Source organism: Nesoenas mayeri (assembly GCF_963082525.1).
Source record: "Nesoenas mayeri genome assembly, chromosome: 1".
Classification (NCBI taxonomy): Eukaryota; Metazoa; Chordata; class Aves; order Columbiformes; family Columbidae; genus Nesoenas; species Nesoenas mayeri.
In genome coordinates, this window is record NC_137541.1 from 180,758,554 (window position 1) to 180,776,708 (window position 18,155).

Sequence of the window (18,155 nt, forward strand, 5' to 3'; positions counted from 1 at the left end):
TAATACCACAGAATCCTAACCAAGCACGTCAAAAGACTACTGAATACTCAATACACAATTTAAGGAGAGAACTTCAAGGCAAATTACTGTATTTTCTGGCATGTATACACACAGGAACTTTATAACTGATGAGAATAACTGACCAGATACAGCGTAAATCCTAGGAAGTCAGTTTTACCACAAACACTCACTACATTTTTTATTTTATTGCTAAGGCACGAATGCTTCCTTCTGATGACTACTTCTTCCATCCTGAATCACACAAATATGTGTACATTACAGTTTCCCTGCAGAACAGCTTTCCCACAAGAGAAACTCTGTATTGATACTTTTTAAAAATTTGCATCAGGATCTAAATTAGCGTTGTATTAAGATGCACGCAGACATTTTAGATTAACTATTTACCAAAGGACTTGTACCTAGACACATCAATATTGCATCGACTTTAACAGTCTGTGTTCCCCAAAGCCTGGCCTAAAGCTGGCATTTGACATAACACCTAAAACTGTCTCCATCTCTGTGTCACTTGTAGACCAACAGCAATGTTCCACAGCAATGCCAAATTCCACTAGAACATAAAATGTTTCAAGACCAAACACACAGAAGCAAAAACTATTTATTTAATTACACTGTGCAGCACTGCAGAGAGCTGAGGATATGGTTTTTTTCTCTGTTTTGGTTCATTTCTGTAATTTTTAGATAGTAGAGAGGAAGTATTGCGCTAGACTCATAAATCAAATTTGTCCTCCAGCAGGTTTTGCTCAACGATGATTACAGCACTTGAATGACCAAACTACAAACTAGCAACACAGAAAACAAGAGTAGAATTCATTTAGAAATGGGAACAGTTATCCCGACTGGTATTTGGTAGTTGTTTCATTCAGCATTCAGAGTGCACAGTTACCAGGGACAGATACAGAACAGTTCATTCTCTGAAGCATTTTTAACAGATGTTGCCTAAATAAAGATGCATAATATCTGAACACAGGTTGTGTAGAGTTTTCTGAAGCTATAAGCAAGAAGGTGGAAAAAGCAATGCAGGTATACGTCCTAGCAACACTCAGGCTTTTGTTTCCAACAGACCCAACTTAAATATTTTACCAAAATGGCAATACAGAACAAAACCTCACATGAAATGTTAGTGGGGAAGATGAAGAAGACTGTCATCTGTTCGCCTTGCCCAGCCTGTCATCACCTTCAGTAGGTGATACTCATATAGCATAAGCCTTTCTTTGGAGAAATTACAAGTGAGAGAGGAAAAAAGAAAGGAAAAGCAAGCAAACCCACACCTGGTCCCTGAAAGAACAATATTTCCTAAGATCACACTATTAGTTTTGCACTTCAGTGGCAAAATATTCTAGAGGCAACTCGGAGGGTAATTCTCTTGCCCTTGTCTGACAGTTTTGAGGCTTCCAGGTTAGATGGAGAAAGAAGTTGCAGCACACCTGCATCTGCAAAAGGGTAGGAAGAAACAAAACCCAAAACAACCACAGTCACCAACCCAAAACAACCACAGTCACCAAGCCCTTCACTTTTTTTGTGTTCACTAATTACTCTTACTCTTCACTACTATGAATTAATTAATATGATTCATACTAATGACTAAATAATAAGCTAAACTAATTTTAAGAAATAATTTATAAGCAGTTAACTAATAACTAGTTACTCCTCGCTTTGCTTTTCAAACATGCAGTGTTAACTCTAATTAAAGGCAGGTACAACTTCATGTGACAAGCCTGTAAAACAGGGTCTCAGGATGGAATCAATAATCCAACCTTAAGAGAGGATCAATCCAGCAGCAGTAAAAAAAAAGAAAAAGAAAAAAAAAAATCGCTCAACACATGTGATCAAAGCATTCAAAATAAAATTCAGTTTCAGTTGCTATTACTTCATATTTCATGAAAGTTCAACAGGATTGTTGAAATTTATTCACAAAAGGATGGCGAAGACACATCTGAAACAAGCATCAGATCCTGTGAGATGAATTTTAACCTGAAGAAACTACTTCAGAAATACACCCTTAAAATTTAGTTAGTAAATTATTTAATACATACGAGCATGCACATCAGTACAAATGTAACAAACCTTTTCTACCCTGGAAGCCAAAGATTCATACTTACTTGTGCATTTTCATAAAACAAAACATCAGGCACTTTCATTTTCTCGGTTGAGTTATAAATCGGCATTGTCACAGACCCGATCTTCAGAATCCCATCCTTTATTTCACCTAGACATTTTTCAGGAAACAAGGAAATGCATCACTAACAGCATCCTCTGGACGGACAAGCAATCAATCCTCAACACCTGAGTGATGATTTACAAATTTTAACAAGGCTGTGGGTTGCAGTAAATTATTTCTATCTAAAGAATGAGAATGCTTGGAAGAATCTGTGTTAACAAGAGGTTGCATTATTACGAATTTGAATTCCCTTTAAAATTGCAAAGAAGGCTGTTACCATAAATGATGAATAGGGGAATGGGAAAAGTACCATAAGAAACACTAGAAGATGTTGCTGCTCTTTTGGTTTGATTTCTTGCTCACATTATTGGAATATCACTAATATTGTTTGGTTACATTTCCTCAACCCACAGGTCTTCTCACTCTCATCCTCCCTGTTGTTTCTCCCTGTCCCATTGGGGAGTGAGTGAGCAGCTGTGTGGGTCCTTGTCTGAGAACCAGGACCAACCCACAACAGCAGAGTCACTGTTGATTCTCCCTTCCAGCACTGCATTTTTGCTCAAATGGGTTAATGCCAGAATATGGACACTTTCATCATTTTGGTGAAAACTGGTTAAATTTGTGTTCATTGAAATGACCTTCAAATACAGCTCTGAAAGAAAAAGTACATTAGAAAAATATCTTTGATCAATAGAACCACAAATTCTGTCCTTAGGAAAACAAAAGCTAAGTGTAAATAATAATATTGTGCAATAAAAATAGTAATATTTTTTGCCATGAATTTCTTAATCTGATATGGTGTGAAACTGAAAAAAACCCCCTAACTTCAAGACAGATGTTTTTAATTGTTCATCTATTATTTGTATGATTATATCTTTATGCCACAAAACAGAGAAACATAAAGAAAATTCAAGGGATGTGTCCAGATTAAAAAAAGAATGGTAAGCAAGTAGCCACATACAACCAGACAGAGTTCAAATTATTTTATATATATAGTTTTTATATATACAAAAATGCAAATACAGATATAATAATACATGGATGGCTGCATATGTATATATAGAGAGAGACATATGTATGTATGTGTATATAGACATATGTATGCCTGTATGTAATGGATACTCTAATATATCTATATCTATATTTGCATATACATACACATATAAATAAAATCTCCAAAACCAGAATTCATTAATTAAAACCAAAAAAGTATTTAATACTGCAAAGATCTAGCAGTAAAATACATCAGAGAACTGAGAATAAATATACAGAAGAATGACAGCAGCGATAACACTGGTGAAATAGAATAAAGAAAATCTTAGTGAATGAAAAATAGCAAATTGCTCAAAGTGTGCTGCCTGACAAAAGATATGAAAAGACAGACAGCATGAAGACCAGGGGTCACAGCAGAATGAGAAAGCAGGAGTGAGAAAAATGGCAGAAGCAGAAATATATGCGTAGCACTGGAGGCTACTGCAAACAAGTACAAGTTAAATGAGGTAAAAAAACCAAAGACCTGCTTGCTAAAGGCGACATGTAACAACCACGGCAATTTAAAGAGAACAAAAAGAAGGGAAACTAAGAAAGAAGTATGTGCCACAATGAAAGCAAAACATAACCCAAGACTTTTACAAGATTCTCAACGAGAAAAAGGCTGATTTTAACAGTGGACAGAAAGAAGCAATGGGAAGAAACAGAGCAGAGAAATATTAAGATCAAAACAAGGCTGTAACTGTAGAGAAGAGTAGTTAACAGTGATGAGGAAAATAAACAAATAAAAAAGGCAGTCCGAGAATGCCTAAAGCCATGGATCTTATAGACTGCAAAACACTTAAACATGATGGAGAACAAAAGTCCATGATCTGGAAATATAGCAGACAATGCAAAAGTATCAATACACTGAGAGCAGCACCTGCACTCTGACAGAATAAAGTCAAAGGGATCAAACTACATTTAATTTTGAGGATAATTAATACACCTTTATATGCTCAAGCAATATTCATGAAGAGCAGCACAAAGATGACAGAAGCTTACATGTGTAATCCTTTTCCTCTTGCTTCTTTATGTCATCTGGTCTTGTTTCAATACCAAAATCCTGCAGATTTTTATGTAAAGCTGATCTGGCAAGGTTTGGTAAAAACCTAAACGAAGAAAAATAATAGGGAAGTTGTAGTATAAGGATTTTTTTTTAAGATTTCAGTATTTTCTGTAATCTAAAATCAGTATGAAGCTTTACTCGGACTCTAAACCCTGAATGTCTATTCCTTTCACACTCAAATAGTCTTCAACATTTCACCTATCCCTACGGAGAGAAACTGAGCTTCTTCCATAGGCAAGGAACTACATTTGTGGGTGTGTGGCTATTTTAAAAGTCTTCAGTGCTTTCTAACATTGCAACAGGTTTGTGAAGTAGAATGGATCAGGACTGGAAGTATGAAATGTCCTCATTTCACTGCTAGTAAGAACTACAATAGACAGAATGGGTTTTTTTGGAAATACCTTTTATCTGGAAATACTCAGTTCACTCGGGCCCCAGGTTCCAAAGAGAAAGAGTGACCTCTGAGGTTTCCAGACCTCAGCCCATTCAGTTTTCCAGACCTTTTGATAACTGATTGCTTTCTTTTGAAAAAAAACAAACAAACAAACAACAAACCCACAAACAAAAAAACCCCAAACACACCAACCTCTAGATGCTCACAACTTTTCTAGATATAGCCTTCACCAAACATCTAGTCATCCTACACAATAATATAACTCTGCTTCGCATGTTTTGAGACAGTGAAGTAAAGCTGATAATGGTGACCTAATATATATAATGTCATGAAATATCTTCATAAAGATAAGTACAAAGTCATTTCTACTTATCTCCTAAGTCTGAGGATACCACAGAACTACAACTAAAGAAATGACAGACTCTAAGGAGCAAGGCAGCAATTGTATTATCTACTAAAATGCATTTAAAGCTTTCTTGCATGTTAGCAACTGACCGAGCAGCTCTAGAACATCCACCAAAACTATTATCTCTACCTGGAAAGGCAGGCTTTATTAATAGCATAGTAAAGGCTTTCATCTGGATGTTGTGACAGTCGACGACAAATTCGCAATAGTTGTCGAGTAGATAAAGATGAAGCCAGTGACTGTGCCTGTAAAAAAATACAAGGTAGTTTAATTATTTGATCTCTGGGACTGGATTTCAGGGATTAGAACTGAACAAGTCATGAGAGAAAAGTAACCCAAAAGGAATTATTTCAACTTTTCTCCTAAATCCTAGGTGCTTTCTGCCTCCTACAGCAGCCTGTGATTTTTAATCCACAAGCTTGTAATTCTGTATTTGTTGCAGCAATTCACTGCCATGGAAATCATGATGTCATCATGATCAGCCTTTTGATTTCACTTGACAAGCAACAGGAAGAAAAATGTGCTGATAACTGAATTTTATTAGCTGTGTAAAACCTAACACTAAGCGCTATTAACAATAACAAGGAGGTCAGCCGCTGTAAATGGATCAATGTCCTGAAAACTAGTCTGCTCTTCGCAAACTTAATACGAGCTGCACATGTCATGCTCTGGCAAGAGGGTCTGGCAGGATTCTTGGCCGTACAAACAAGCCAACCCTGGGCAGCAGTAGGGAGATTGTATCACCTCAGCACACGCCGTCGGGGCGGGCCGGGACTGGAACACCGCGTCCTTTTCTGTTGTCCACATGTTAAAATAAATGCTAAAATCTGGACACGGTTCAGCAAAGAGTTACAAGAACGGTTCAACGCCTGGGAAGGCAGACCTCAAACAAATATAGCAGCGTTTAAAAAAAACCAAACAAACAAGACCCCAAAACAAGTGACCACATACATAAAGAGAGCTATAAGGACTGAGAACGAAATCATTCTATAATTATACCTACCGGATGAAGGGATCTAATACAAATAGGTTCCTTATTTTAGCAGGAAACACACAACAATGACTGTGATCTGATAAGTCACGCCATGCTTTGCCCAGGTCAAGTGAAATATTTTAATTAGGTAATTAAAAAACATTTTGGTTTGGTTCATATAAATGATTTCTAACTGCATTACAATTTTCTTAATATATTATGCTGTTTCAATAGGAAAAAATCCTGAAATTTGCCAACCAGGGGAAAAAAAAAAATAGAGAAAAGCAACACTTCATTAATTTCAGAGCCTTTTTTCCCCCCTCTTAATAATTCTCAAGCATGAGAAATGTCGTAACACCAATTCCTTCCCCTGGAAAACTGCAGTTTTGACAAACAAGCATTAATATTTTTTTTAAAAGTCTGTTAGATGAAATTATACAAAACTTTTCTGAAACGCTGAGAAAGCAAAGGATAATACTTCTTTAGCATGGCTCATCAGCAAGAATGATTTACATTGGGGTAACAGCAATCGTCACTACTGCTGCACCTCCTGCTTTCATTGACAGAAGACTGTGAAGCATCTCCTGACCCATCAGAGTTCACCACCCAGCATTAAGGACAATGTCAACTACGGCATTTCAAGTGTTATTAATATTTCAAGACTTACTCAGCCATACGCGAGGCATGGGCAAGGGAAAGGACTGAGCACTGTGTCCTTATCCCCGCTTCCCAGCGAGAACCCTCGCTGTGTGTTTTGTACACTGCACCACCTTGGCAAGTCCAGTCTCTCAGGACATGGGGATTTTTAAGTCTAAATTATACATAGCATCAGATCCTGCACCGAAGTAAATAAGCATAGAGGACAGGACCACAGAGGAAAAGCTGTATCACAGCTTCTGAATATTTGCAACTGGCAACTAAAGTTTTGGGAACAAAATTTCCTCATTTATCTTGTCTGTTTGTTGTGGTTTTCTGTTTTGCCTTTTTTTTTTTAATATATTCTATATTGAACACTGTAAACTTGAAATTGGGTTACTAACAGTCTTTGTCATACATATCTATGAGGCATCTAATTCAGCAGGATCTTGATTGTGGTCTCTAGATTATATTGTAAGTCAAGCAAACAATTACAATGACGCAGACAACGCCCACAGGCTGAGTACTCTACAGGTATTCTTCTATTGTTAAAAAAAAATCACTTCAAACAATGGTTAATATTTCAGGATAATGTCTGGCAGAGGCTCACTTACTTAGGCAACTCTATAAATAGCCTGACATACCTAAGGCACACACTTCAGCCCACAGGCGTGCTCTTCCCAACATGTCTCATGTCACTGCCGATCTACAAGAATTCTCCCTCGATCCACACCGTGACTCACTTCTCATCCAACATCATATACTTCATTTAGATATTTCACATTGCTATAGACATCAACATATTTGAAAGGATTTTTGTAATGCTCTGTTCAGGCATGGTATGTCTCCACGTATATCAAGGCCAAAACATTTACACATTAGGTGTAAGAAGCTAAATAGACAGTAACAACACTGTTCCAAAGGTGCACCTAAAAGTCAACATTTTTATTTAGTTTTTCTTAAGCTCAGAAGAGCATAACAGCCTCTCCTCGGCTTCTTAAATAGTAATACTGCATAAACTATTACCCATCACGAAAACTAAGGAGAATAGATTACATCTGCATACCAGTTAAACTGCTGGACTCCACTAAAAATGTTTTACATTTATTTACATTAAAAACATCCAGTACTTCAGTTGCCATAGTAATAATTTCTTTTTCTTTTCACCATGATTTGACTGTATCTTTTTAAAGAATTTTGTGGTTACTATGTCAGCAGAACTTATTTTTCTTGACAAGACTGCTTTAATAGAATAGCCTGTAGCAGTAAAGCTGCCAGAAGTTCTGGAGCTTTCTCTTTTCATAGTCTATGCTGTTGCCCATTGGCATTTTATAATGGCTATGTAGTTCTCATTGCCCAAAAAGCCCCAATAATTTCAGCTATCGAAGTTCCAATGACTAAAGCAAAGTAATCAAAAAATATTTGGACACACGTGATTATATCCATGCCTACTCAAAAGGCACCTCAAACACGTTTCACTGTGAGCCATGTATCTACACTCACCGACAACACGTGTACTGTTCTGCCTGACTTCTCTTGGATTTGGGCAATTTCCTAAAAGCTTTATTTATGCAGTTTCTAAAAATGTACATCATCAATCAAAAAAGTTTACAGTATGTTGTGCAGTAATCGCCAGCAATAATTTTCTGAGGCTGGTTTTCTAATCAGGCAGCCTTTGAAATAACACTACAGCTTAGCATGCTTCACCCAGCCTTTGTTAAAACAGTCACAGCAGGAGAAAGTAAATTAAAAAAAAAAAAAGGCTCACCGTGGCATCATTTGTCTCCCGAAGTCTATGTGTTAATGACAACAACTGCTCCACAGCAACTCTGGGTACATTTGGAATCTGTTTGAAAGAAAAACAGTATTAATCTTACTGCTAGATATGTAAGTTCCACATACAGCTATACCCAGATGCAAGGAGCATACAGCTGCTGAAGTTGCTTTGCGTCAACCAAAAAGGAATACGGTTATGACAAAGAGCATTTTTCTATTACAGCATCATTTAACATCAATATAAGAATGCCAACCAAAAGTAATACCATTAAAAGATAAGCATATATGCTGCTCTGATAAGCTTTGAATATGAACTCATTTATGCTACACTGAAATAGCAAAATATTTTTAATGTAGTAAATAATCATGTTCGGTAAGCAATAGTCAACAAGTGCCTAAAATACTAAACGTACTTACCATTTCTTTAATAACTTGAATTTCTTCACTCTTGCTTAAAGAGCGAACATGATGAAAAAGAAAGAGTGTCAGAAACTCTGGACCCAGCCATTGTTGGGTACTACTTCCAATGACAGGCGGTTCTGCTAAGACCACTATTCTGAAAGAAGGATGGATAGGAAAGATAGACCTGCAAAAAGAGAGTGTAAAAACACATTATCTGGCTTAAGCAGTGAATATAAAATTTAATTTTTAAAATAGATTTTTTCAAAGTAATTAAATTATTGTAATGAATCATGCCACAGGCTATTATGATCACTTACAATGCAAGTTTATTAAAAAAAAAGACAAAGACTTCATAATGTGACTTGTGATTTTATAAATTTACAACTTTTTTTATGCTCAGAATGGGACCCAAGTCTCCTCATCTGCAACAAGACCTCCATGCCTCAAGATGAAAAAATACCAGCAGCTAACCTACAGCCTGCTGCACTGTATGTCTGAAATAGACACACCTCACTCATCTGATAGACTTTCACAAGTGTTTTACCTAAAGCGGGTAAATTCAGAGAAAGAACAAGATCTACCAGAGCTGCAGGGATGAGCAACTTCTTTCACTCAACTAGACTGACAGAAAGGATGACACTGTAGAGATTGGCTTAGATACTATGAAGATCTGGATTTAGTAACAGTTTAGGAACATTCCCCTTACTGATGATCTTTGTGGCCATATGAAAATCACCTAGGCTCTTAGGGTGGGATTAATATGCCTAAATTCATAATATTCCTGAAAGTTATACTTCAAATGCCAAACCAGTCACCTCACCCTTGGCTCAGCATGGGGAGACAGGTCCCTCCAAAGGCAGATTGGAGATTTACAAGAATTTAAGAAACTATCTTTTTGCTTTAATGTCTGTTTACCCACAAATTTGTCTAATCCCTTTCTGAACTTCTTCATCCTGTCTCCACAACTGCCTGTGCCAACACGTTCACTATTCATGGCTGTAAAAGATACTTCTATTGTTATCATTTTTTAAATCTTTACGGAACTGATCTTCAGTGTGCCCTAGTTCACGCTGCAGGATTTGGTGGCAGTCTCTTAGAGACCTGCCTATTCGATTCCATTGAAGATAATGGGAGCTTACTGTGACCAGTACAAACTAAAATGCACACTTTTAAATGCACGTGTTAGAGCAGTAGAAGACCAACACTTTGGTTTTGGGTACCTCTGCCTTCTTCACATCTTTTGTCTCCCTTATCTGTGTAATGTTATCAGCTCTTTGGACTGGGAATTCATTGGTACTCATCAATCAGCATAATTACATGATCTCTAGAAGCAGCAGAAATAATAGGCAGTAGAAGTCAGACATGAAAGCACATCAAATTATGCAAGGAGGGCTTGTTTTCAACAATTAATTTCACAGTATTCTTATTAAAAGAAGAGATATTAATTTTGAAAAAGCAAGTGAAATTTAATTAGACAGCTTATATTACTAGATATGCCTGTTATCATGTCATTTTCTACATAAATTACTATATTTGAAACCAGAAAGCTTGGAGGTAAGTATTCTTCTTGGGTAGACTGAGGAGGGAAAAGATAGCATAAGCAAGAAAATCTGAAGACGCGATATGACCGTTAAGGACAAATTAACAAATCTACTGCATAGCTGGCTCATCTGTTCATCACAACAAACCTGCGATACAACAGAGCAATGATAGCAAACAGTCTCTTGTATCAAAGCAAACACAGGGGGTGGCATGAGTTATTCTCAGCTGAAAGTCATAAGCCTAGAAGCTACTCCCTGACTGATAAAAATAGAAATAGATGTCCGAAAACATCACATGAAAGAGGAACCAATGGGAATGTCACTGTCAGCATGAAAGGACGGGGAACATTAGCCAACCTTATTATAGAAGAAAGCGTTTCCTACATACGATAAATATATATATTTCCAGCTCTCCCTCCTCACCATTACTGCGAAGAAAAACTACTTTCCTTCAAAAATCCACCCTATTCGAAGGACCACTTCTGGTCCTTCTGCAATACCATAAGAAAACACAAGAAGCAGTCAGCTTTCCCTAGGCAAAGGAACACGTTTCTCTTGTACCACCTCCATGTCACCACCAAACTCGAAGGGCACATTGGGGACAGCCAGGGAGGGCACAGGGAGAAGCGGGAGCAGAGGAGATGCCAAGTCCGGGCAAGCAAATTTGGTGATATCAGTTCAAGTCACTGACGTACTGCCTGGACTTGGACATATCGCAGCATCACTGCTGTAGGTTTCCAGTTTGTAAACACGAATAAAACTATTTGGCTACTTCAAAAGCCTATTGTTTGGACTGATGTTTGCAATGTTGAAAATGTCAGGCTAAATGTATTACTAAAACAAATGACTCAATCGTGCAGTGTGCTCAAAGTTCCCAGCTTCCACCAGCAGAACTGAAGAGTTTCAAAGTTGTTTCATCGTGTTACAGATGAAGTCTCCAAAGGCTATAGAATGTGAAGCTCCTACATGGAGCTATATTTTATAAAAAAATAAATCATTGACATCCTGTGTTCTTTGCAGATAAAGGCCCAGCAAGTGTATCTTGTTAAAAACTTGACACCCTTCAAATTAATGAGCCTCAAACACAGTGGGAAGATTTGGTGTTGGCTGATTCATACAAAGAATCTCTTTCCTTCTCTCTGCTAAATGTTTACTGACAACACAGACAGCAGAACACTCTCCTAATAATATGTGTGTCCTTCTTTTGTCATCAGTGTTTAATTTCAACCAAGGATTACTGCTGCACTCTCAAGAGGAAGATCAGAACACAGTTTATTCAGGGTGATTTTAGGGTAAGATTTTTTTGTTATTGACGCATGGTGCTGAGCAGTTGAAGCTTCTCCTATTAAAAAAAAAAGGTGCAGAATGGCATTCCCAATGCCATCTTGTAAAACCAAACTACATATGGTTGTCTCTTCCCATAACATGACTTAATAAATCTCATTTTCTATCAATCTTTTGGAGTTGGGAATTGTTATAATACTAGGGCCACAATGACCTATTGTTGTTTTCTTCCTGTTTTTATAATATGTGACCACAGTCTAAAATTAAGATTACTTTACTGGAAAAAAACACGCAAACAACAAAATATTAAGTAAAAGTTAGAAAATGCAAGCAATTAAAAACTCTTATTGCTTGCTAAATTCATTCCTTGCCACATTTTGTATTTGTCTCATCTACTCTGTGTTCCCTTTCAACCTAATCTCACGGAAAATAAATAACCCATTGTCTGCAGGGCATTAAAACAACCCAAGCATTATGAGTGACTTCTTTTAGCTTTTGAACAATCCTGTTATATACCTACTTCCAGATTTTCTTGTAATAGCTGCCTTTCTGCTCACCACACCAAGGTCTTATCACCTGCATGCTTGTGTGTGTGCTGTGTGGGGGGATATCCACCCAAACAGGTTAAAAAATGGCATAATAAGACAAACCAAGACTCTGCTCATCTTGTAAGGGCTGTGTGCTATCTTTACAGTATCTGTCACAGTGAAGTAATGGATGATTACGGAAGAAATTCTATGCAGAAGTCTTGGATACGCACAGTACTTAAATGTGCTTTCGCTTAATCTCTGAACCTGTTCAGGAAAATGAATCATATAATCATCACATGAATAAAGAATCAGCAGCTATAATTTCCTTCAACGAAACAGATCTTTCAGGACCATCTGTCATTTTCTCAGAGGCAGGTTTTTTTTGTTTGGTTGGTTGTTTTTTTGTTTGTTTTTGTTTGGTGGTGGTGGTTGTTGTTTTTCTTCTCCTCAAACTCACAAACAAAATCACTTTGTTTTCTCAAATGAGTGAATGCCATCTTAGGGTGACTGTTTGCAACTTAACTCCATAGCCAAACTGGCACGAGAAAGAATAGAGGAAATAGTAATTTGTGGCCACCGCTAGTTATCCTGTTGCTTACGGCTTTCAGCAGGCTAAGGAGTATCCCAAAAGCTCACAAAGGCAAACGTGCTGTTTGCACTTGTGAGTCCTGACCGAGCCATCCCACCCACCATGCTGAAGCCCTTCTCAGAAAAATGCTAGTAGACATGACAGATGTAGAAATATACTGAAATAACAGTGAACACATAACTCAATGACAATAATTAACATAATTTAAATTAAGAATATATTTTAATAGCTCTTACAAAGGTAATAAAACTTTTAAATTAAGTTGTATGAATAATAGCTTTCTAACCTGCAAAACTTGAAAACTATCTGAAAACCAAACAATACTTTCCTTTTTGTCCAGCACCGCTAATAATACTGCCATGTTTTAAGCATATTCATATTCTCTACTGTAATACTGTTTACATTCATATACAGAGGCATGTGATTTCTTTAGACCACAGTGTGATCTGAAATACCATCCCTTTATTCATAACACCTCCCACATTTGACTTATCAGGGTTTGAAATTAAGTGATGGATTGTGTGTATTTTCCTATTTTCCTTCCTATTCTACTATGCATATGAATATTATTGTTGAAGTACTAAAAATTCAAGGCCCTACAACTGTAAAAAAAATACTTACTTTTTTTTTTTTTACTATCAAGTATTTTCATATAAAAGCATGAAAACTTAGTACAATATGCATCTGTACTGTCCAAAGAGATCCTCTAAAACTTCTCCATCAATACTCCACTTTTTTCTCTTCTTAGAAATGAGAATAATCTTTAGGTGTCTCAAATCCTCTTAAAAACACAGATTAAAAACCAATGTTTACAGAAGTTTTGGCTCATTGCTTAGAAATAGTATTCCTTTTCCCTAAAATAGATTTAAATGGAAATTATGTTTTAAAATTCCAGTCACAAGTCCAACTAGTCTACTGAAAAACATTATCAGTTGTTCTTTTCCATTATGAAAGACATATTTCTACTTATGTAACTTACAACAACATCTGGCCACCTCATTAGTGAGTCTTAAATTAAGGGAACAGAGAGCAACAGTGAGTTATTTTGTATTTATGAATGATTAGAAGTAGCACAGAAGACAGAAACTGCACGCTATACTACTTATAGTCGCTACAGTCAAGAACACTCACACACAGCAAAACTGACCCCAATAGTGGGAGGAGGGAAGTAAAAAATGTTAAAAGTATGTATGCCATGTTCTCAGTTTCTCTTACATATGGCAGTAAGGCATCAGTTCTTCTCCATCACAGCTGCCTTCCAGTGTCCAGCTATTGCTTTTTCTGAAATCTTGGGGATGGGCCTGCCCTCTCCTAATCTAATGATTTCCCAATAAGGCTTTGGCTTCTTTCTTTCAAGTTCTCATCCTTCAGAAATACTCCTTTTTCTCTCGATCTTGTATCACCTCTGTTTAGGACTATTTTCACATACTTCCTTTAAGTCCTGTCTGACTGCTTAGACACTTAAAACTCTTTCATGCACTTTCGGTGAAGCACTGTTGTGTCCATTATGTATCCAAGATGGTGGTAAATGGTTACAATGAGCTTCCAGATGCAAGAATAGGTACATAGTGGGTTTTCTGCTTGTTTGTTTGTTTTTAAGATCATGTACTAGTCAGAAATGTATACCGAAGGCAATAGACACCCTGCATTTGTGGATCAGAGAGGGAACGCTGTCAGTCGAGTAGATCAATTAGGGCTTATCAATTCACAGTACATTCTCTTTCAAAATATTAAGGCGGCTAGATAAAAGCAGTACGTTGTGATCTGAGGGAAAGGGGCACCTTTCTGAGGAAAGCCAAAGACTTCCAGGCCTCCAAAGCAGTCAAAAGCAATGCATAATTAGCACTGAACAGCAGAACCAACAGGGGAGTGAATGACACCAAAGGGAAGGACAGTGTGTATGGAGGTGGCCCACGGAGAAGGTGAGTCTGCACAACAGACATTAAAGACAGCCAGGCCAGTTCTAGCGGTCTAACAGATAATGAAGGTTATAAGGGAGTCCAGTGCCAAAACAGTCACAATTAGGACAGGCAGGGAGACATGGAATCCAGATGCGAAGCTCTTATCTTGTGAGAAAGACGTGCTGAAGGAGGAAGGGCAGTACTGAAGATGAACGCGTGATGAAATGCCTCAAGTTGCACCAGGGAGGTTTAGATTGGATATTAGGAAAAAATTCTTCATGGAAAGGGTTGTCAGGCATTGGAACAGGCTGCCCAGGGAAGGGGTGGAGTCACCATCCTTGGAGGTGTTTAAAAGACACATAGATGAGGTTCTTAGGGACACGGTTTAGAGCTAGAGTTAGGTTATGGTTGGACTCGATGATCCTGATGGTCTCTTCCAACCGAAATGATTCTATGATTCTATGAATTCTCCAGGTTTTTGGAGTATATTGGCACGAACCAAAGGGTACCATGCAATCAGCTAAACAGCACAGCCACTGCCATTCTGCCCAAAGGAAGGCACCCTGGATGAGATCATGGACACAGAGCTGGAATGAGGAGACTCACACAATGACTACACCTGTTTTGAAAGACAAAGTCCAAGGCATAGTTGGAATTCCATCCGAGATGGACCCGTGGACCTTTTTTACTTCTCTTTTCCAAGTCAGGGCTTAAAATCCTGATAAACAGAACACTTCCCTGATACATAGTTCTTCACTCAAGTAAAACAAATGCAGGAAATGCCCATCTAGCTGGCTTTATGGCCTGAGCAGCATGAACACAATTTGCAATAAGTAGGCTTAGATTAAAACATACCTACAAAAAAAAAAAATGCTGTGGAAGACTTAACATTAAATCTAATTTGTTCTGTTTTGTTGTTGGTGGTGGTTTTTGTTTTGTTTTGCTTTAAAGAACAATATTTTGGATCAAAAGGGAGCCAGAAATAACAATCGGGCACTGAAAGAAAAACAGCTTTTCTAAACGGTAGACCATGAAGGTCAAAAAAAACCCCCAATAGTATTAAGAGAGACAACTGAGAGAAATGAGGTGGCACATCATGAACACATCACTACTATAACTGATAAGATCTCTTCAAAGTCTGGCCACATGCACACCCTGCAGCGTTAAGCCTGAGCACAGATATTTGCCGTAAGACTTCAACTTATTTTTCAGAGATTACAGGCATTTAAGAATCATAGTATGTTTAGATCCGTATATATATCTGAATATTAGGTTGCATTCGTTTTCGCATACACTCAACAATCCCCTCCTATTAATTAAAATTGCTCAGCAGTGTTTGACTGTGTATCAAGCACGGCCATCAGACGACTCGAAAATGCTTCTATCTGTGGAATGTTTCTAGCGGACAGGTGGAAGTGAACAAACAAAAAGAATCAGCATAATGGGTCCCAGCCCATCCTTAGGATTTCCTGCCCCATATTAATTGTAAATTAAATACCAGCTTTCTAGCTAATGAGCCAAAATAAATTAACAAGTTGTATTTAACTTCAATGTAGATTCATTTTCCAACACTGCTAATAAACCATTCCAAAATCAAATACTATACACATTTAGATCTATGTTTTTATGTACTTATAATTCCTCTTCAATTTCTAACCCCTTATGCTAAAGGATACAGAATGTCTTCCTTTTAGATTGAGCACTCTAAACAGGATATAATTTTCTCATGCCACAAAAAGAAAAAAGCTCATGAGGAAACTGATGTTTAAAATATGTTTCTCTTGGTGATTAGAATGTATCAATTTAAGAGAGAAGCATTTTGCATGATGTTTTTGTAAAACACACACACAAAAATAGGAGTTTAAGCTCTTTACAGGATGAAATACTGTATGCATCCTATAGTCATAGCCGATACTTTACCTTTCCTGTAGTTGCTCATCAGAAATCTGTAATTCTTCTTTTAAATTTTTATATCTGTCTTCCCTTAATAATCTGGTGCCGTCATAGAGAGTCAGCTCTCTGTCATGTATTAGTCTGTTTGAAAATAAAGAATAAGCTTTATCTAACCTTTGATTACTTTTAAAAACACTTATTTCAACTAATACCTTTTTTAAAAGCTACCTCAGTCAATGCAGGGCATAGTAAAAAGAAAAAGATAAACCAATTTAGGATGCATCGTGGAGGTGAAATAATTAGCATAAGTAAACAGTTTCAGGACAAAGTCAGTTAGTCAACATAGTTCAAACAGATATGGTAACCAAAAAAATTCAATTTTACCAGTACAAGTGTGCATAAATGGCATGAAACAGCCATTTTGTTATACCTGTACCAAGTAATAGACTTCTGTTCTGTCTTTTGAAGCAACATTCAGTTGGCTTTAACAATGAATATACACACAGACCCAGCTTCTATTTTTTTATGTCGAGATTGGTTATATAATACATGCCCATGTCAGAAGAAAAAGGTAAAAAGATAAAAAATGGGCAAGCATAATTATCTCTTCTGCCCTCCGTGTGTATATATATATATTAAAAGAAGGCACAAAATGTTATTGCTACAATCTGCTTTTAAAGCCGGTGATGTCCTTTAAGTTTATGAAAGGCACTGTACGACGTAGGCACATGAAAGAGCAGAAAAATTTGGCCTGACAATAGAGATTATTAGTAAAATATTATCTGCTACTACAACGTCCACTTTGGAAAGTTTAATCTATTTTTCGTGACTTATGGAATAATGTTTAGAGAGAGTTCTTTGTAATTACCAGAATGTATGCTTTCACGTATAGATGTAACGATCACATTTTATTTAGAGGCAGGCTGTATTAAAAGTATTTCAATCATTTTCTCACATCTTGCCATTTCTAATCATAGTGCAAATATTACTAGTTTTTAGATTCCATAAATTTATGGTAAAAACTAGCTCATTCTTCAATTCAGACTTACATGCCATATGTACAAAGAGCTGACGTTTCCTGTATTATTATAGACTTATAAAATACATTAAAGAATTGCTTCAGCTTTTAAGTATGTAAAGACTGAACATGACATATTCTCTGAAACTTCAATGTTCGATTTTTACAGTATTCTTGAAGTTATAACCTCACATTCACAGGAAGAAACTTAATTTATCAGTATTCATGCACTCAAGGAACAGATCATGCGCACTCAAGTTATCTGTGCTCGCATCCTGACCTTTGAAGCACAGCCAGGGTGCCGGGGTTAATTCGGTGAATGCCATCGAGAACAACAAGCTTTCCTTCCAGGGCAGCAGTAACAAGTGGGGATGGTCTCCAGGCAGTGTCTCCATTAGGAAGAGTGCACCTTTGCTGTAGCAAATCTCTCGCCGTCATATCCTGTAAGCATCAATTCATCAAAAGAATATATTTATGCTGTATTTTATTCATCTACAAGTGCTTTCTCATTTTAAAACTGCTTTCTGTTTTTGCT

The 18,155-nt window shown here is 37.1% G+C and overlaps 1 protein-coding gene across 1 annotated transcript in view; it reads right to left on the reverse strand.

Moving 5' to 3' along the window:
- VWA8 (von Willebrand factor A domain containing 8) overlaps positions 1–18,155 on the reverse strand; it is a gene marked incomplete at both ends in the record, with an annotated part of 186,826 nt that overhangs the window by 112,623 nt on the left and 56,048 nt on the right. The window contains 7 exons of the mRNA XM_080349876.1: positions 2,121–2,227; positions 4,214–4,320; positions 5,207–5,322; positions 8,455–8,532; positions 8,880–9,048; positions 16,630–16,743; positions 17,901–18,061. Of these exons, the coding sequence (XP_080206002.1) occupies positions 2,121–2,227; positions 4,214–4,320; positions 5,207–5,322; positions 8,455–8,532; positions 8,880–9,048; positions 16,630–16,743; positions 17,901–18,061 (852 nt within the window). The remainder of the gene's footprint in view (positions 1–2,120; positions 2,228–4,213; positions 4,321–5,206; positions 5,323–8,454; positions 8,533–8,879; positions 9,049–16,629; positions 16,744–17,900; positions 18,062–18,155) is intronic.